The 21,842-nt window shown below is 40.9% G+C and overlaps 1 protein-coding gene across 5 annotated transcripts in view; it reads left to right on the forward strand.

The window, feature by feature from the left end:
• The window catches only part of MSRA (methionine sulfoxide reductase A), a 450,515-nt gene that overhangs the window by 230,709 nt on the left and 197,964 nt on the right, over positions 1 to 21,842 (forward strand). For all 5 annotated transcript variants that reach the window (XM_066278730.1, XM_066278710.1, XM_066278701.1 and 2 more), the window contains exon 3: positions 8,115 to 8,234. In XM_066278730.1, coding sequence (XP_066134827.1) covers positions 8,115 to 8,234 — 120 coding nt within the window. The remainder of the gene's footprint in view (positions 1 to 8,114; positions 8,235 to 21,842) is intronic.

Consider the following 21,842-nt stretch of genomic DNA (forward strand, 5'->3'; position numbering starts at 1 on the left):
AAGAATAACAAAGAAAATTTTGAAGAAGTATAAAAGGTTTGCTTTACTAGATACTATAATGCATTAAAACTAGAGTAATTATAACCCCTGATCTTTCCCTACCAACCTGTTCTATTCTTCTCTCTATTCTTCACTCAAGGAAATAATATTAAGAATCATCTTTTTTTTTTAATAAAAATATTAAGCTGGAAACGGGGAGAGACAGTCAGACAGACTCCCTCCCACATGCGCCCGACCGGGATCCACCCGGCACGCCCACCAAGGGTGATGCTCTGCCCACCAGGGGGCGATGCTCTGCCCCTCCGGGGTGTCGCTCTGCCATGACCAGAGCCACTCTAGCACCTGGGGCAGAGGCCAAGGAGCCATCCCCAGCGCCCGGGCCATCTTTGCTCCAATGGAGCCTTGGCTGTGGGAGGGGAAGAGAGAGACAGAGAGAGGAAGGAGGGGGGATGGAGAAGCAAATGGGCGCTTCTCCTATGTGCCCTGGCCAGGAATCAAACCCGGGTCCCCTGCACGCCAGGCCGATGCTCTACCGCTGAGGCAACTGGCCAGGGCCAAGAATCATCTTTGACCCTGGCCTGGTAGCTCAGTAGATTATAGTGTCATCTTCTTACACCAAGGTTGTGTGTTCATCTCCTGTTTGGACACATATAAAAATGAAGCAATGAATGCATAAGTAAGTGGAACAACAAATCAATGTTTTTCACTCTTTCTCAAACCAGTAAATACATTTTTTTTAAAAAAGAATCATCTTTCACTCTCCTTTTCTCTCAAGCACTGCTTCCAATCTACCAGCATCTCCTTTTGGCTATATCTTCAAAATACATCCAAAATCTGATTATAATTCGTGATTTCCTCTGCTACCATCTGGTCTAGCCATTCCTTACTTCTGTGCTGGGTCCACTTCAGTTTCTTCTCAGCAGAGGAAAGCCAGAGTGGTCCTTGTAGAACATAAGTTATGTCATCTCCTCTCCTGCTCAAAACTCAACAATGGCTGTCCATTTTACTCTGTAAAGTCCAGAGCCCTTATAATAGCCCACAAAACCCTACATGATCTGCCATCCTGATCATGGTGCACTACTTTCTCATGCTCACTCCGCTTAAGCCACCACTGGCTTCTTTCCTGCACCTTAAACACAGCAGGCATATTCTTAGTGGCGACTATATCTTTGGCCTGGAACATCCTGTATCTCAGATATTTGAATGGGTGCCCACCTCACCACATTCAAATAATTGTTTGAAGTCACCATCTCTTTGAGGCCTACCTCAAACACATTATTTAACATTGCACCCTCCAGATCCCTCTGACTTTGCTCTACTTAAAAAAAAATAGCTCTTTATTTTTTTCACTTGCTACATCATATAGTTTTAAATTATTTTTAGTGCTTATTTGCTGCGAACCAGCATGGCTAGTAATTCCAGGTCCTGAGTGGGAATGGCACAAAATTAAGAAAATAGGCTTAGAGTAAAAGGACGGGCTCCTCGGAAGGCCTCTGCAATGCTGATGGCAAGGACAGAGTGCACTCAACACCTGCTTCCTGCTTTATTTATAGGGCAAAGTGGGTCATTAGCAAATCAAAGAGCTCTGTGATCACATTTCCAAGGCAACCCAAGAATTCTACCAAGTGCAGAAAACCCCCACCATACATAACATCTTAACTTCACAAAACAAAGGATAAAAGAAACTTGCCTCCAGTCTCTCTGGTGGACACGGAGGGTAGGGTGAGTATAAACAATTCTGCACCATAGCAAAATAGCCTTTAGCAACTTCACAGAACAAGTGAGGTGGGGAGGGTTGGACAGACTGTCAGCTTACTACCGGTTACCCACACCTCTGTCCCCCAAAAATCTAAACTGCAGAGACCCTGTTGATTTTCAGTCCCCAACACTTATTTGTTTTTCACCAATAGAGTATAAGCACTATAAGAGGATAGGACCTTTGTTTGGCTCACTCATGTTTTTCAAGTGCTTTGAGCACTTCTTGGCACATAGTACACAATGAATAAATATTTGTTTTGGGTAAACTACTGAAGATCAGTATGTTATTCATGCAGAACTAGACCAATGAGTGGAAGATAATAGGTAATCCAGAAATAGTACTACTCATAATGACATATAATAGAGAAGACATTAGAGATAAGTATGGAAATTATTGGTTATTTAATAACTAATAATTTATTTTGATACTTTGATACCTATATATAACATTAAATTGAATCCCTATCTCATACCCTATCCAAAAATTATTTCCAGGTGAATTAGAAACCTAAAATGATTAAAAGTTAAAAATTTATGAAACTATAGGATATTATCTTTATAACTTTAATGCATGGCAAGAGTTCTTATGCACGATACACATAAAGCACAAATTATGAAGGAAAATGTGGAGAAATTTAACCACAATTAAAATTTAAAATGTCTGTATGAATGGTGGAATCTTGATAACATTATGCGGAGTGAAATAAGTGAATCAGAAAAAAACAAGAACTGCAGGATTCCATACATTGGTGGGACATAAAAGTGAGACTAAGAGACATGGACAGGAGTGTGGTGGTTACGGGGGTGGGGTGGGGGGAGGGAATGAGGGAGAGGGGGAGGGGGAGGGGTACAAAGAAAACTGGATAGAGGGTGACGGAGGACGATCTTTCTTTGAGTGATGGGTATGCAACAGAACTAAATGACAAGATAACCTGGAAATGTTTTCTTTGAATATATGTACCCTGATTTATTGATGTCACCCCATTAAAATAAAAATTTATTTATAAAAAATAAATAAATAAAATGTCTGTATGGCAATAGGCATAAAAATAAAGGTAAAACTCAAATCTAATTCAAGATATCTGCATACATGAAATTGACCAAAAATTAGTATTCAGAATATATAAAAACATCACAAATCAACAAGAAAAATATAATAACCCAATAGAAAAATGGACAAAAGCAATTTACAAAAGAGCAAAAATGAAAACACAAATACTAGAAATTATAGGATATAAGAGAAGCAGTTGTAAGAGGGAAGTTTATTTTAATAAATGGTTATGTTAAAGACAAAGAAAGATCTCAAATAAACAATCCAATTTTACACCTGAAGAATTTAGAAAAAGAAAAAACTAAGCCCAAAGTTTGTAGAAGGTAGGAAATAATTAAGATCAGTGTCCCTGGCCAATTGGCTCAGTGGTAGAGTGTTGGCCCAGCATGTGGATATCCCAGGTTCAATTCCTGGTCAGGGCACACAGTAGAAGCACCCATCTGCTTATCCACCCCCCCTCTTGCTTCTCCCTCTCTCTCTTCCCCTCCTACAGCCATGGCTCAATTGGAGTGAGTTGGCCCAGGGTGCTGAGGATGTGCTCCATGGCCTCTGTCTCAGGCGCTAAGAAGAGCTCGGTTGCTGAGCAACAGAGCAATGCCCCAGATGGGCAGAACATCATCCCCTAGTGAGCTTGCTGGGTGGATCCTGATCAGGGTGCATGCAGGAGTTTGTCTGTCTGCTTCCCCTCCTCTCACTGAATATAAAGAAAGAAAGAGAGAGAGAGAGAGAAAGAAGGAAAGAAAGAAAGAAAAAGATCAGAGCAGAAATAAATGAAATGGATACCAGAAAGACAATAGAAAAAAAATCAATGAATCTAAGTGTTGTTTTTTTTGAAAATGTAAACAAAATCCAGAAAGTTTTAGCTATACTAACTAATAAAAAAAAAGAGGTCTCAAATAAACAAGACTACAAATTAAAGAGGAGAGATCACAACTGATTTTACAGAAATACCAAGGGCCATAAGAGACTACTATGAAAAATTATATACCAACAAAGTGGATAATCTAGAAGAAATGTAGAAATTCCTAGAAACAAAACCTACCAAGATGGTCTCATGAAGGCCCTGGCCGGTTGGCTCAGCGGTAGAGCGTCGGCCTGGCGTGCGGGGGACCCGGGTTCGATTTCCGGCCAGGGCACATAGGAGAAGCACCCATTTGCTTCTCCATCCCCCCCCCTTCCTCTCTGTCTCTCTTCCCCTCCCGCAGCCAAGGCTCCATTGGAGCAAAGATGGCCCGGGCGCTTGGGATGGCTCCTTGGCCTCTGCCCCAGGCGCTAGAGTGGCTCTGGTCGCGGCAGAGCGACACCCCGGAGGGGCAGAGCATCGCCCCCTGGTGGGCAGAGCATCGCCCCTGGTGGGTGTGCTGGGTGGTTCCCGGTCGGGCGCATGTGGGAGTCTGTCTAACTGTCTCTCCCCCTCCCCCATTTCCAGCTTCAGAAAAATACAAAAAAAAAAAAAAAAAAGATGGTCTCATGAAGAAATAAAAAAATCTGAACAAACCGGTAGTAAATAAGGAGACTGAGGCAGTAATTAAAAACCTCCCAACAAAGAAAAACGCAGGACTAGATAGCTTCACTGGTGAATTCTATCAAACATCTAAGGAAATATTAATGCCAGTCCTTCTCAAATGCTTCCAAAAAACTGAAGAGGAGGAAGCACTCCCAAATCTATTGTATGAGGCTAGCATTACCCTGATATCAAAGCCAGATAAGGATGCTACAAGAAAACTATAGACCAGTATTCCCAAAAAATACAGACACAAAAATTCTCAACAAAATATTAGCAAACCAAATTCAATAGCACATTAAAGAATCATATACCATGATGTAGTGGGATGCAAGAATGGGTCAACATATGCATAACAGTAAATAGGATACACCATATTAATATAATGAAGGATAAAAATCATGACTCTCAATAGATGCAGAAAAAGGGATTTCTTGGGTGGATGGCGGAGTTCTATATCTTTACATGAATGGTGGTTACAAGGATGGTCACCTAATAATAATATATTTGTTTTGTGTGGGTTTCTGTATCTGTGTTTTACTTTATAATAAAAGGTTAACTATAAAATATTTTTAAAGAAAATAGTGCTTAATATCTCTTCTTTGATAATAGTCATATTGTTTACCAGACATGGTAAATTCTGAGAAATCTGCCATACATAAACTTGTTTCTTTTGGCTTAAATATCCACCACACACACACACTCAAAACCAAAGAATAGAGTGCTTAGGTTACATTAGAAGACATTGGATAAAACATCTTATTGCTTCAAGGAGTTTTATTCTTACAGCAACCCCTATCCTAAGTTAAGTACCTCTCCAGAAATTTTGACACTGACACCCCAGGTCCCTGAGGCATTATTTCAGCCACGGCATGGGCTCCCCTGGAGGCCTTTGCCCACTTAGAGCTGGGTCTTCCTTCCTCTAGCATGAGGCTTGTCTTGATTCCTGTTAAACATCAAAAGGGGATTAAATATAGTATTTCTCTAATCTCTCTACCTGCAGCAAATATTTTGTTTGGTTTGGCCAAAGTCATTCAGAAAGCTATACTATGAGGATATAGAGAGGGTATAGAGAACATAGAGTCTGGGGCATCTGTATGGTACTATAGACGTTGTCAAAGTAGGTTGGCTGCTACAATAGCCCATCAGGTACCTGTGCATAGAATCATATACTGTGCAGTACTTTTTGGTACCATAACTTTTAGTCATTGTGTGATACAGAAATATTGTATTCAATGGACCCTGCAGACTTCTGAACTTCAGAGGCTAGAGTGCCCTCAGCTTGGCATACTGTACAGCTCCTGGCTGCATTTGTGGCCTTGTCTGTTCAGTAATGCTGCCCAGATCACTCTTTACCTATCCTTCAGAACTTCCTGTCATCATTCCTGTGATAGGTGATTAACTTGAGCTGGCTAAGAGATGCCCAGATAAAACATCATTTTAGTGTGTATTTGTGAGGGTGTTTCTAGAAGAGATTAGCATCTGAATTGGTCGACTGAATAAAGAAGACCTCCCTCACCGATATGGATGAGCACCATTCAATCCACCAAGGGCCTGAGTAGAACAAAATGGCAGAGAAGGGGTGAATTCATTTTCTGGTTGAGCTGGGCCATCCATCTTCTCCTGTCCAGGAACCACTGGTGCTGCTGGTTAGCAGGTCTTTGGGTTTGGACTGGAATTATAGTACCAGCTTCCTTGGTGTCCAGCTCTCAGACTGTAGCTAATAGCATTTCTCAACCTCCATAATTGTGGAAGCCAATTTCTCATAATACACTGCTCACAAAAATTAGGAGATCAGGGAACGTGCAGATACTCCAGTACTTTCAGCCTTTTGTATAGAGCATTTTCACCAATGAAATAAAAATTGGTCTTGCATCTCATTTGCATAACCAAACAACTTTCTTTGACTTGTCATTTGCTTTGTCATTTGATGTTATTGTTTAATAAAAAAATCAAATGCTTCTTTTCTTTATTGCTTCATATTTATTTTGAAATATCCCCTAATTTTTGTGGGCAGTATAAATCTCTTTACGTATACATATCTACATATATCCTACTGGTCCTTTTTGGAGAAACCTAACATAATTCCCTCACCCCAGGAATACAATGAAGTAAATTAATAGTGAATCCTTATTTCAGAGACTTGAGGATACTCAATTTTAATACCCAGTAAATATCTAGTTATATCCACTAGCAGCAGACAGTTGCCTTGAAAACAGGAATATGGCATCTAACAGTGTATAATTCAAATACTGTAATGCATATGCTTATGTTTTTCTTCCAATTTTTTGCTTTCCTTTTAAAAATGTATATATTTTTAATTTTTAAAGTAATGAGTATTACAGAAAAGTTTGAAAAGTGAAAAAAAATTTTATATTCTCACTACTGTAATACAATTATGGTTATAACTTTGTATATTTTTTTCTAGGCTACTTTGGTATGAATATTTTTTCATAGTTGTAATATAAATATGCACATGATTGCTTTTTCTTTGTAAATTTAGCTTTAGGCAATGGCGACATATACATATTTCTATGTTGCATTGTTACCACAAAAGTGATTTTTTTATTGCATTAAATTTTATTATTTGGCTCTATTGTATTTTTTAACTTTTAACTTATATTTGGTTGGTATGTTTCCCCTCCGTTGGAGCAAATATATTTTTGCATAATGTGTAATGTTATGCACATTGCTTTTTAGTTGTTGTTGCTCTGAATATTTAAAATGGAATATTATCAAGTGTCAAGAATTTCAGTAAACTTCTATCTAATTTTTCTTTCAGCTCTGTCAATGAATTTAACAAATCTAGTGATTGTAGCAGGAGGCATGTATTAATTTTCCAGCTGTCGTTCCACCCGAGATATTAATTACATAACTTAATAGTGTGCATAAAACTTGAGTGGGGCAGTGAGTGATCTTGTTTACATCTAGGAATTGGCTGCAGATTAGCAGTTGTGCACAGAAACTCATGGTAGAACATAAGAGTTCTTTGGAGCCCAGGGAAATATAAGTCGTCATTTTCGATGTGTGTAATATATGTGTTCTTGGGAGAGGGGCCTTAGTTTTCACTTGTTTGAAGGAATCCAGTGAATACTGTATGAGCACCTTGTTTCTAATTGAATGGAATGCAATTTGGGGTTTTTTGTTTGTTGTTGTTCCTTCCTTGCTTGCATTTCTCCTCTCTATTTCCCCATTCATTATATTCACTAATATAATTCAGAAAAGTGTTCTTTTTGGGGAGCAGTGATTTATCACATAAGAATTTTTTAAAAATGTAAACAACTGAGCACATACAGGAAATTGTTGCTTGACTACTTTGTCAATATCTATTGATTTGTGGTAGAGTTTTCCCATTTAAATCGGTATTTTAGTGTTAACTTTCCTTGTTAGAATTTTTTAAAAAAGCATGATAAGGATGCTGGTTGTTTGTTAAATAAATTTCTACTATTAATACAAGTTATTATGTTTTGACAAGTCTATAATGAATCTGGTGTGGAAGTAATTCATCAAATGCAGTTATCTTTTTACTGTGTTATTTGGAAAAGTATAGCTTTACTAACTTCATTAAAATGTAAGGCTTTTTATGTTTTTGTACAACTAAAGCAAAGAGTTAGTCTATGCAAATAATCTTAAATAAAATTATTTTTAATGTTAGAAACTCTCCTTTAAAAGATAAAATCTTCATAATTTTTGATTACTAAATGACAGGAACAACTTCTCTTTTCTAGTGTAATAGAGTTTATAAAATGCAATGACTCTTCTTTTTGATAAGTACTAATCAGTACCTTATGTTTTTCTTAGGAATGGGCTGTTTCTGGGGCGCTGAGAGAAAATTCTGGACCCTGAAAGGAGTATATTCAACTCAAGTTGGTTATGCAGGAGGCTATACTTCCAATCCTACTTACAATGAAGTATGCTCAGGTAGGAAAAATTTACTCCATCATATTAAGGGGGAACAGGAAGGGCTTGTCCCTGTTGGCAGGTGGTAAACTGTTGCAGTAATGGTCCCAATTCCTTCATACCTTCCTGTACACGACCCCTGGAGAGACGCACTCATGAGACTCCATTCAACGGGTAGGTTGCCTTGGGGCTAGTTGGTTTAGGATAGCTTCACTTATATGTTTGTCAATTGGTGCCGGCTGTTGGATAATGCTTGTTGTTGGTTGGGATAATGAGGATGACGGACCATGTGTTGTTGGCAGGCTGGCCTGGGCTAATCACACGGTGGTGGATATAGAGATTTCAAGACCAGCACAAGAGGACAAGTCCCATTCTGCTAGCACTTTTCATGTCTCTTTTGCTGTCATATTTACTACTGTCCTATTGGTCAAAGCAAGTCATATGGTCTAGCCCAGAGTCAGTAGGGAGAGGGGGGAGAAAGGAAGGGAGAAAGATGAGGAGAACCAACTCATAGTTGCAGCACTTTGGTTGTTCATTGATTACTTCTCATATGTGCTTTGATTGGGCCAGGGGTGTGGGGCCTCCAGCAGAGCCAGTGACCCCTTGCTCAAGCCAGCAACCTTGAGCTTCAAACAAGTGACCTTTGGATTCAAGCCAGTGACCATGGGATCATGTCTATGATCCCATGCTCAAGCTAGTGACCTCCTGCTCAAGCTGGTGAGCCCATGCTCAAGCCAGCAACTTCAAGGTTTCGAATCTTCATTTTTAAGGCTGAATAATATTCCATTGTATATATACCACAATTTCTTTATCCATTCATCTGTCAACACACATTTAGGTTGTTTCCATATCTTGCCCATTGGGAATAGTGCTGCAGTGATAGATATCTGTTCATTTTCTTTGGATGTATACCCAGAAGAGTGATTGCTGGATCATATGATAATTCTATTTTTAATTTTTTTGTCTATACTGTAAAACACATTTTTTTTGAGAGAGAGAGAGAGAAGAAGAGAGAGGAGGAGAGAGAGAGAAGCATCAACTTATTGTTTCATTTAGTTGTGCCATTAATTGCTTTTCTGACCAGGGATTGAACTGGTAACCTTGGGTTTGATTGGCACCCTCAGGAATGAGCTGGCAACCTCTGGATGAGCCAGTGACCCCCAGGTTCCACTTGTGACCTTGGGATCGAATCAGCAACCTCAGTGCACTGGGCTCATGCTTTATTCACTTTGCCACTGGCCAGGGCATAAAACACATTTTAAAAAATTATTATATTCACCATTTTAAGAGTTTTTGATAGGAAGGGTTTGTCTAGATATATAGTCCACCATAATGATAGAAATGAGATTTTTAAAAGGCAAAATAAGTTTTGCCTTTTATTTTATTTATTTAATTAATTTTTTATTCAGTGAGAGGAGGGCAAGCAGAGACACAGACTTCTGCATGCACCCCAACTGGAACCCAGCTGGCAAGCCCACTGGGGGCAATGCTTTGCCCATCTGGGGCATTGCACCATTGCTCAGCAACTGAGCTCTTCCTAGCACCTGAGGCAGAGGCCATGGAGCCATCCTCAGCACCTGGGGCCAACTCACTTCAATTGAGCCATGGCTGTAGGAAGGGAAGATAGATAGATAGATAGATAGATAGATAGATAGATAGATAGATAGATAGATAGATAGATGATAGATAGATAGATAGAAGCGAGAGGGGAAGGGATGGAGAAGCAGATGGGTGCTTTGCCTGTGTGCTCTGACTGGGAATCAAATCCGGGACTTGCACATGTCAGGCTGATGCTCTACCACTGAGCAAATTGGCCAGGGCAAGCTTTGCCTTTTAAAAATAAAGATTTGAATTGGTATTATTTGTGAGGGCCTTCTCAGCTATCTGAGAGCACTGTGAATGAAGGTGAGGGAGGAGTTGGAATAGGGGAGTTTGTTCAGTGAGCATATTGAATGTTTTCTCTAACGTGAATTCTGGTTTTGAAGTGAAATTTGAGCTGTGCAACAATGAAATTATAAAAATACACTTTCGTGGGGTTTTCTTGCCTCTAGGAAGAATTAAAATATTTTGATTGCTTGTTGAGACTATGGAATATTGAACAAATACTTTAATGGCTAATCCATTTCTTTCTTTGCTTTTGTTTCAAACATTAAACAAATGCTTATGCAGAGCTATAAATAGAGAGATTTAGATGAACCGTGGAGATTGCTCAGGTATATCCTCTTATCCTCTTAAGTCTCAGGAATGGGAATGAATATATTCCTTCCTGTTAATGCAGACATGACTTAAAAGCCTAAGAGGAAAGGTTATAAGAAAATCTTCAAATATCTACTGCCTATACTATTCTCCACCAGCAAAATGTTAATAATCATTTAGAATATTGTGATTGCTTTCATACTCAGACTCATTCCAATTCAACTTTTGCTTTTTTATCATCCACTCTTCCAGATAGCCCACGAATTTTCTCAGTTTCTGTCTTTTATAGAGGGGGTACTGGGGTTCAGAGAGAAAAAGTCACTTACCCAAGGTCATATATAGCAGGAATCCCAACCTCATTAGCTATTAGCCCAGTGTTTAGGCCATTGACCATGGTGTAAGTCACCCAGCTGTCATTACCTCCCAGTGATTCTCCATTTATCTATTCACACTGTTCACCATGTCACATTTCTTTTTCATGTCTATGTGGCTGCTATATTTTTTTCAGTATACAGTATTGATGCATTTTTTTAATGATTATTGTAAAGAAAACCCTTTTAAAACACAGTTCATGCAAACAGCTGGTGTATTAGAGTCCTATAACAGTGGTGAAGTACAGTCACCATGGAGCTTGATAAAGAACTTTTTGATGTGAACACTAAGTTAATAGTGGCATCAGGAAGCAGAGTTGTCATGGAAACTTTTCCTGATTGGGAAAATGTAGTTATAGGGTCTTTCCCAGCCATAGAGGGAGAGATCATTTATTTCCCCAGGCTTTTATTTTTTTTGTTCTGATCATGAAAGAGAAAAACAAAAAGGCAGAGAGTAGCTGTAATAGAAAGGTCTCTCTGACACAGAAGTAGGAGAGCCTTCAGATCCCTGGGAATAGCGGCGAAGGAGAACAAACAAGGTCCCCCGCTAGAGTAATTATGGTAACCAACTAATTAAAGATTTTTGACCAAGATGAGGATGGGGGAAGACAAAAATCAAGGTATACTAGTGAGGCCTCCCTACTGAAGTGTCAGGTGCTCAAAGCCCTGTTGAACAAGTCAACCCTGGAGGAGTCTGACTTGTAAGAGAGAAAAACCGGGTCTCTACTAAGATGTATAATAATTGCTGAGGTTTCATGTGAGAGAAGTACTAGTCTGTGCGTCAGTATTTGAGTTAGTTTCAAAATTGCTTACTCTTGTGCTTGTAACTAAGTTTGTAAAACTTTGGCCACAACCCAGGAGTCTTTTTAAAAGTGTGTATGTATGTATGTATGTATTCATTTATTCATTCATTCAAAAAAAGAAGCTGAAGGACCTGGAATACTTGCCAAATTCCTTTTTTTATATAACAGTATACTTGAACCTAAGGAACCATTTAGTTTCTTGGAGCAAGTCCCAGAAATAGAAGGGTAGCACTTAGTAGAGGGTACTCAAAATCCACAGGGCAAGATTTCCCACTCCTCCCACCCATCCCGCCAACCCATCACACGAGGACAAATGTCAGAGCGCCTTCAGGCATTGCCAGAGTACACAGATCAGGGGTCACAGCATGGAAGCAGAACCACTAGCTGTAGTTCGTCATGCCCTCCTGCTCGTGGGTGTGCACCACCTCAGGGGATGAATGAGTGTGCCAGTGTGTACACAAGTGTAAAGGTAGGTGTGTATTGAGACAGGATGCATATTACTGTCTGAATGGTTTTTCTTTGTGGCTATGGATGGGCCTGTGATTCTGAACCCTGAGCTGGAGTTGCGATTTGGCACATAGTAAAGATAGACATTTTCTAGCAGACAGGAGTGACACATGGATAGGGTGAACTCTGGCTGACATATAAGCAGAATATTCATGAATGGATCACCAATGGGTCTGTTCCACGCTGGGTGATCTGGGTGTGACTTGAGCTTAACATATGTAGAAGATCCAAGGAGATAACAGTTCCTAAAATATTGCAGTAAAGTTGCCCTTTGGGAATGAGAATATGAAGTAAGCCTAAAACCCATCAGGGTAGAGACAGGTAGTCACTAAGAAGACAGCTTGGCTTCTAGGTCTGTAAAACCTCAGATTAACCTGATGGAGTGCCCTGACATATGTACCAGGAAAAAAATAGGACCTCAGCAAGGAGGCTAGTCAGCCAGGCCACCCTGGGACAGGGGAAGTCTTGCTGGCACCTTGTGGTTTGCTCTGTAAGGTTTGTCTGCTGGACAGACTCCCAGAGCCTGACACTGTGGAGACCCTGAATAGGATCATAGAACAGGGACAGAGTTCAGTGCCCTGAGTCAAAAGCCACAGTAATATCACTGACAGAAAATACTGAATGCAGTACTGTGCTGAACACAGCACAATAGGGATAGAATTAGCAATTCTGATTAATCAATAGATGGGGATATTTGAGCTACTTCCCTTGCCCTTTTGTCTGCTCTAAAGAAGTTCCCCTTCATTCTCATCTCTGCTTCCTGACTTCCTCATTCTAGTCCCTGCTTCTATTTGTGTGTATCAATAAACACCCATAAGGACTGGGTGTCGGGGGATGGGGGTCTCATGAAACCTGTGTAGGAGACTGTGAAGCAGTCTCCCTTAGGTCCCTCGGTGCATGCCATGTGGTCTCCAAGTAGTCATTGTCTCCACGACCTGACACCACGATACTTTTAAGTTCTACAGTGTGTCTGTACAGTCACGGTGCACTTCTGACCGGTCACAGGAAAGCAACAAAAGACGATAGAAATGTGAAATCTGCACCAAATTAAAGGAAAACCCTCCCAGTTTCTGTCGGATGATGTGGCAGCATGTGTGCATGTGCAGATGATGACGTAACACCGTGTATACAGCAGAGCAGCCCACAGCCATGCCAGTCAAGATGTGGACGGTACAGAGGAAAGTTCAGTGTGTTTTGTGGCTCGCTAAATTCTAATCCATGACCAAAGTGCAACGTGCATATCGGCACATTTATAACAAAGCGCCACCACATAGGAATAACATTACTCGGTGGGATAAGCAGTTGAAGGAAACCGGCAGTTTGGTGGAGAAACCCCGTTCTGGTAGGCCATCAGTCAGTGACGAGTCTGTAGAGGCTATAGGAGCCCTAAAAAAATCTGTGCGTGAGCCCACATCGAACTGCTCTGCATAGCTATGAAACTGGGAGAGTTTTCCTTTTATTTGGTGCAGATTTCACATTTCTATCATCTTTTGTTGCTTTCCTGTGACCGGTCAAAAGTGCACCATGACTTTACGGACACACTGTATTACTAACTTCTTGTTCTGAGCTGCACTCTACAGAAACTTCTCATTTTTTGACCTCCTGTGGATATTATTTACAGAAAGCAAATAAAGAGACCAGGTCAGTCAGTGAGACAGTTCTAATTCTCATTTCAAATTCAATTATATGACATTCTGAGATGTGTAGCTCAGTTTATGTGAGTCTGGTCTCCAAGGGTCATTCTCTCCACATTGGATTAATATCGGCCTGAATTAAATGATAAAAGTGGGATGTTGGCCTTCAAAGTGGGATGTTGGCCTTCAAAAGCCAAGAGTCAGAAGTTAGACCACTGAGATTTTCCAAAGGTTGTGATTGCCTCCTTGCATTTTGCAGGAGACTCTTGTCCCTCACATGTGTCCATTATTTTATTTAAACCTGTTTTAGAAGTGACCACCTTCCTGTAACAGGCATTTAAACTTTATTTTCTTGGATTCATCAATTAGCACTGAACCCAGCGCTCACAACTGAGAAACTTGCATGTCCTGGCTGTTTCAGGCAGGCCTGAGGCTGAACTCTCTGAGAGCTGCCAGTTCCTGCACCGGAACCTGATCTCTGCTTGGATATGGGCTTCCATTGCTCACAGCCATTTTTTAGCTACTCTTTCTTGCTATGTTGCAGATCTGTCTCTAAGTGATGTGCTGAGAGGTAATTTAAGTCTTAGTGGCCATCTTTCTGTTCGTAAAGTGATTTCCAAGGATTCATTCATTCAATTGGTGGTCCCTAAAAGCGTAGTGCATTCCCGGCACTGGAGAACCCATAGAAACTTGAAATGGAATAGCCATGAGGAGCCTAGATTTTATGTAGTTTTTATTGAATAAATTAAGTATACCATATACTGGGAATGTTCCACATCTATTGTACTGGGCATTAGGGGAAGGTTGTTTATGATACAGAGTTGAATAATGGTATCTGTCTTCCTGAATTCTTCCTTTACAGTCAAATGAAAGTTTGATCTTTCACATTTTTTATTTTTATTCATTTTTCTTTTTCTTTTTTAGCAAGAGACAGAGAGGGGGGAGAGAAAGAGAGAGGGGAGAGAAAGAGAGAGGGACATACAGGGATAGAGAAACAGAAAGGGAGAGAGATGAGAAGCATCAACTCATAGTTGTGGCTCCTTAGTTGTTCATTGATTGCTTTTTCATATGTGTCTTGACAGGAGGGCTCCAGCCAATCCAGTAACACCTTGCTTAAGCCAGTGACCTTGGGCTTCAAGCCAGTGACCTTTGGGCTCAATCCAGTGACCATAGGATCATGTTTATGGTCTCACACTCAAGCCAGTGACCCTGTGCTCAAGACCCTAGGGTTTTAAACCGAGGTCCTCAGCATCCCAGGTCGATGCTCTATTCACTGTGCCAACACTAATCAGACAGTCTTTCACATTTGTTTTAAAAAATTGCGCTGACCCTGGCTTTCTCTACTCTCTTTCTTTTTCTCTCTCTCCTCAACCAAACATTTGTTATGCAAACCAACTGATTAACTGACACGCTGTTGCTTTACTACAGTGATTTCAGAAGTAATGGAGCTATTCACATTCCTGAATACCCTGATAGAGAATTATTCTTACATTTTATAATAATGACTATACAGATGAAAATATGACAGGACTTTCTGCAATGGGTAAGCATTCTGGGTTAATTTCAGTACATTAGTCTAATAAACAAATAACCCCACTTATAGCAAGAAAATCCAGGATGTTCATTCACTGGGTAATATATTTTTGTATTTTGCTTACAGATGTTCAGAACAATTCCATGTTTGTCAGTCTATTCAAAAGCTTTTAGAAATCTGCACAGCCAAGTGGCACAAAAAGCAGAAGCATGAAAGCGACTGCACAACTTTTTCTCATAAGGGATTTACACCATCGTCACAGACGACCTGAGGCCCACATACTTTCTGTATCAACAGAATACTCTGGTGGCTTTTCAGGCAACATGTTCAACAGGAGTCCTGAGCGGGAACCTGGGTCTGGGAGGGGCTGAGTGTGGAAGTCCTCTTGCCACCTTCTAGTGGTGTAGATGCCCAGATCCTTTCACACCCTGGAGTCAGTTTCCTCTCTTGTAAAATGAGGGCATTGCTGCTTAATGAAGCCAAGAAAATTGTGATGAGGTTCTTATTTGAAAATGAAATTATTTCAAATCGGAAGTATTCTCGAAAATCAAGGACATACATTTTGTGTCACCCTAGCTCTTGGGCATGTTAGAGATGGAAGTGATGGGTTAGGGAACATAGCTTGGCAGGGGACGGGTCAGCTTGCAGAGTATGCACAGAGCTCACGTGTAGCCATTTTCTTCTTTGCAACTGGCTTCATAGTAGATCATTTCCACCCCCTTCTCAAAAATCATATCCTGACTTTCTTGATACTTATGAGTTCTAACAAAGCATTGAATAATTTCTTCATTAATATAGAGCAACTCAGTATACGTTTTTCGTTTGACTTAATTTCTGAAGTGTTTGGGTGGATGTACGTGTCTATGTATCTTACATGAGATTAATGATCCCATTCTTCTTCAAAGTAGTGATGAGTTGTTATTAGCAGATTTTACCAAGCAATGTAAAACTCTTTCTGAATTCCTTGCAGACTACATTAAGTCTCTTTTTAGTGCACAGTAAGTCTTATTGTACTCATTTCAATGTCAGTCAAGATAAATTACTAAGTTATTGACATATCCCTGAAAATGCAAGAATTCTGATGTTCAGTTCTTGCTCGAAGCAATTTGATTGTTTTATTGTTCCTCTTATATTAGACATAAATTGACCTTGAACTTGTAGCAGGCAGGATGAAAATGCTTCCCTCTCTCAAACCACTGGGCATAAAGCAAGCACCGAGGTCAAGTGTCCTAAGATCTACATATGTAATTTCAAGGACGAAATATTGCTATCCAGTTCATGTAGCTATTCAAGGCAGATTTGTTCACTGAACAGACCCATTGTCCTAAAGACAAAATCCAGGTCATGGGAAAACTTGTTTTATTTTCTAAGCCTCAATCACCAGAAAAGGCAAGTTTGACTTCTTGACAAGGAGCACCCTCCGAGGAGCTGACATCAGGAGTCCTGGGGCGTAGGCCATGGTGGGGGAGGGGAGTAGTCAAGGCAGTTTAGACCAGGAACGGATTTAAACCATCTTCTAGTCCAGTGGCTTTCAAAGTGGGTGACCATAGAATCTTTGGCTCCAGGAAGGTGTTTCGGGGGGTTTTAGTTTTAACTAAAAACTTGGAGAACTCATTCACCCTTCTAGCTATGTTATATATTGTAGTTTTGACTAATATTTTATTTTTTAATGTTTCCATTGATTTGAGAGAAAGAGAGGAAGGGAAAGAGAAGAGAGAGAAGCATCAATTTATTTCAATTAGTTGTGTACTCATTGGTTGTTTCTCATACGTGCCCTGACTGGGGATCAAACCCATGACCTTGGTGCACTGGAATGACGCTCTATCCACTGAACCAGTTGGCCAGGGCCTTGACTGATATTTTATTTTAGAAAGTTCTTTTAAAAGTTTGAAGACCACTAAGACCATTTTCTTTGTCAGGTGAGGAAATTGAGGATGAGAGAAAGTGATTTGGGAGATAGATTCAAGAGGGTTGAAAATTTGTCTTCCCAGATCATGCCGTTGCTACAATTCTAAAAGGAAGTAAAAAATCTGTGTCCATTATGCCTTTTAATTAAGGGCGAAGATCAAGGATTCAGAAGTGGAGGTGGCTTTTGAATTTGAAATGTTAAGATTTCAAGATAGTATTTTTTGTCAACTGGGTCCTAGTTATCATTTTAGTTAGGCTGGAATTTTTTCCAAAAATTTTGAATACTGAGGTTTTCTAACAGGCAGTTCTTATGTCTGCTAGACACTCGATGTGAGCTGTGGTAGCCACAAGGAGGGCTGAAGGTGTGACAGGAGAGCCTTCAGGAGCCTCTCATGTTAACCAGTGCTTTGGCATCTCTTATTTTCCCCGACCTAGGAATGAGAAGGGAAATCATTAAAAAAGAGTGTTGTTGCCTTACTTTCTTTCAAAGCTTCTGCAGACCTGATTTCCAGCCTGGGCTATGGCTCCCCAGGGCCTGCCGAGTTAGGACAGTCTGCAGATTGGTTTATCCACCAAGCATGGCCTGGAGACCTTAATTGTTATCTTCTCACTCACGTCTCTTTCCGATTTTCAGTCTGTAAGGGAAGCAACATCCTGATAAGTAAAATATACATTTATTCACTGTTACCGAACCCAGAGCAGCTTTTTCTCATGACATATGTCCAGCCCTGGATTCTAAGATTAGAGCGACCATACTGGGGACTCTTATGCAACATCTTGAAAGAATCATGTGGTTTCTCATTTGAGTTCCTCATATCAGGATGGAACTATCATGCTAAAGGGCTACTTAAAGTTCCTGAAGTTGAAACAGAATAGACACAGGCACACTCTGCTAGAGATATTTCTAGTTTGCCCAATTATTTCGATCCAGCATTAGACATCACAGAGGATGAGGATTTCATACAGCCTCAAAGGACGGAAGCTGGAAGCCGGCAAGCACCAAAACAGGGAGCAACAAAACCTCCATCCTCAGATGGTAGAGGAAGCATTCATGCCCTCCCTTCCTGGTCAGATCTATTGGCCAGAGGCTCCAGTTATACCAGTGTCTGTTCTTTGTCATTTAATTGGGGTGGTGGCGAATGAATTTTGATAGTTTACGGGTTCCTGGAAGACTATTGAATGTTCATTGTATTCCTCGGACAACCTTGATATTTTCATATTCTCTAGCTTGTTTGGCTGTTCCATTCACCTCTCTCCCTTTGCTGCTTAAATCACTGCTGGGCACAGATGTGGTGGTCAAGGGTGAACAGACTTTAAGTAGTTAAATATGTCAATATTTCAGCACATCTGATGGTAAAATTCTAATAGACCATTTAAATGGAAAATAAATTAAACGAACAGGAATGATAATAAAAAACATTCATAATAGTCATTCAGCACTAGAAATAGGTTATGCTTTCATTGTTTCAGGATTATATTCTCAAAGATTTAGAAGGGAGATTAAGAGGCATTTACTATATAGCAAGCAGTTCTTAAAACATAATTGCAAAAGCAGTTGATGAATGTGCCCACACTGATTTTTTTTTTCTCCAAATCACATATAATAGAGCCATAATGGACTATGAGAAAATAACCTTATGGGGGGTTGAGCTTCTCTGGGAATTTTATGTGCTACACTGGGTCTTAATTACTTTATAATGACTGACAAGTTTTAAAGCATTAAAGTGAGGATTTTTTTTTCTATTTTCCTTTTCTTATAAGTTACATTAAAAATAAATATCTGCGTCAATTACTGCCTCTTCTCCCAAGTTAAAATTGCAACAGAGGGATTCATATGAAAACTCATTGTGTGAGAGGATCACTAGGTAGGAATGGAGCAGCTTCCGAAGAGTTCCATGCTGTAGTGCTGTTGGCCTGGCCTGCTTCGGATTTGCCCCAGCCTCATCAGCATGTGAATCAGTTACAAACCACTGAGTCCCTCAGCCCTGGGCTTGGCTTTGCATAATAAATACTGGCCTCTGATGCGCGGAATTGCGAGGTCTATCAGAGAGTCCTGAGCGAGAGAACTGTTCTCAGTGTCCCCAGTCTTTGCAAACGACGGCTCATGCGGTGTCTCTGCGGTGGAGCTTTCTGAGGAAGACTTCTTATCCAAAACCGGGGGAGGGGGGTGGGAGAGTGTCGGAACCCTTTAATTTGTAGTTGTCTTCTTCCTCTTCTTTTTTGTCATTTCCTCTTCCTCCTCCTCCCCTTCCCTCTTTTTCTCCTTCTCTCTTCTCATTAAGGAAAGGTTGCTGTTCTACTCTAGTACTATAATTAAATTATTATTATAATCCTAAAAAAATTGCAAAGAACTGGTGACGTGGTATATATTGTCCATCTTAGGTTTAGAACAGTTTCTAACATAATACTCTCAACAGTTATTATAATACTAGCTTAAATTATTGGCTAGTTTATGAAATCTACAAAACATTTGCACCGGCAGATCTCTCCCAGGCCCGTGAAATAGAGCGGCGTCGTTGGTCCCACTGACAGCAACACAAAGCTCCCGGGAGTAGTGAGCGGCTCTGCGTGGCCCTGGCTCATTAGAGGAACCAGTAGTCAGTCCCTCCTGAGGGCATGGCTTCCGCAGAGAAGCAGGGTTTGTGTTTCAGATCACTTAGATAATTTTCACATGGGTTTTTTTTTGAGCATTTTGGGATACTGGAAACGATATTAAATTAAGCTGTGAAGCTCTTGTAGGAATAACGTAGGATTTTGGAAAAGCCTTATAAAAATTGTCTGGTGGTCTAGAATATTTAAATGAACTTATTTGATCTATAGAAACATGAATCATAGATTTCTTCTCCTTTTAGTTGGATAGATCTTAGATACTGTCCGTTCCACTGATTTTTCAAATGTTTATTAAGCATTGGTATCTTTTTCTTCAGATAAAAATTTTGCACCGAAGTCTAATATCAAAACAGTGTCCAAGTCTGATTGGAAAGGGGTGAGGCTTCTTCTTACACTGTCCTTCCTAATTCTTCAGGCCAGGGAGGTGCCTCCTTGAAGCTAAATCTAGAACGCAGGTGAAGACCCCGGTCGACTGCAGTCGGGCTAACCGCGTGGTGAAGAGAAGAGCCCCCCCCCCTTCCCCCCCGCCTCACCGAACACCTGTGCTTGCAGCGAGGCCGAGCATGCGCAGTAAGGGAACTCCCAGGGTCCTGCGGGAGCACAGCCAGAGAAACAGTGCTGGAAGACTGGGGAAAGGGCCTCTTTATTCCTTGCCGGCTTACAGATGTACCCAGGCACCTAGATGTACCCAGAAGCCCTCAGCATAGGAGTTTCTCCATGAGTTCCAGGACTTACAGTCAGAGGGCCCAGAACAGCCAGTCTCTCCCACACAGTTGTGCTCCTCCCATTTTCAGTGTCAGCTGTGGCTCCTTGGGTGTATTTATTTTAATGCCCCCCTGCCCTCCTTAGTCATGGGAGGGAAGGCGCTGTTGGCTACTATAAGATCTGTGCCCCTGCAGCAGACCTGCTTTGCTCCTGAAGGGTGGGTTGACAAAATGTCGCAGGTGCCTGAAGTTGTGTGTATTTGTGCACCAGAAGACAAAAACTGTCACCTTGTTTAAGGCTTTTTAGGTCATATTTGAGAGTTTGAAAATGCTCCAGGGAAAACCATCTGTCCGCTTTTGAAAGTCAGGTTGTAAAATGGCGAAACCGCATGCTGGGGGTGGAGAGTGGGGTGGGGCATTGGGGAAAAGCCGTTTGGGTTTTTTTTCTGATCTTCAACACCTTTTTTAAATTAATAAATTTTATTTTTTTAGAGCAGTTTTAGGTTCACAGCAAAATTAGGAAGGTACAGCGATGTCCCATGTACCCTCTGGCCCACACATGCACAGCCTCCCCCATTATCTTTGTCCCCCCACCAGAGTAGGACATTGGTTACAGTTGATGAACCCATATTGACATCATTATCATCCAAAGCTCATGGTTTACATTAGCGTTCACTCTTGTGGTTGTACATTCTTGTTTTGTTTGTTTGTTTTTTGACAGAAACAGAAAGGAATAGATAGGGACAGACAGACAGGAAAGGAGAGAGATGAGAATCATCAATTCTTTGTCGCGGCACCTTAGTTGTTCATTGATTCAGAGGCAGATTAAAGTCAGTTGAGGCCCCAGATGTAGAAGAAAATATTGGGCCCCTTGTCATTAGAAAAAAGTGTAAAGTTGGGGTTTTGCAGGGCCCTTCAGAAGTTGGGGCCCAGGGCACATGCCTGGTGTGCCCACCGTTAAATTTGCCTCTGCATTGACCGCTTTCTCATATGTGCCTTCATCAGGGGGCTCCAGCAGAGCTAGTGACCCATTGCTCAAGCCAATGACCTTGGGCTCAAGCCAGCAACCTTTGGCTTCAAGTCAGTGACTTTTGGGCTCAAGCCAGTGACGATGGGGTCATGTCTATGATCCCATGCTCAAGCCAGTAACCCTGCATTCAAGCTACTGAGCTCACGCTCAAGCAGGTGACCTCAGGTCCTGCTTTTGAACCTGGGTCCTCTGTGATCCAGTCTGATGCTCTATCCACTGTGCCACTGCCTGGTCAGTCTTGTGGTTGTACATTCTGAGTTTAGACAAATGTATAATGACGTGTATCTATCATGATGGTCTCATGCAGAGTAGGTCAGAGCTCTAAAAATCCT

This window comes from Saccopteryx bilineata, chromosome 1 (assembly GCF_036850765.1).
Source record: "Saccopteryx bilineata isolate mSacBil1 chromosome 1, mSacBil1_pri_phased_curated, whole genome shotgun sequence".
In the NCBI taxonomy this organism is placed as follows: domain Eukaryota; kingdom Metazoa; phylum Chordata; class Mammalia; order Chiroptera; family Emballonuridae; genus Saccopteryx; species Saccopteryx bilineata.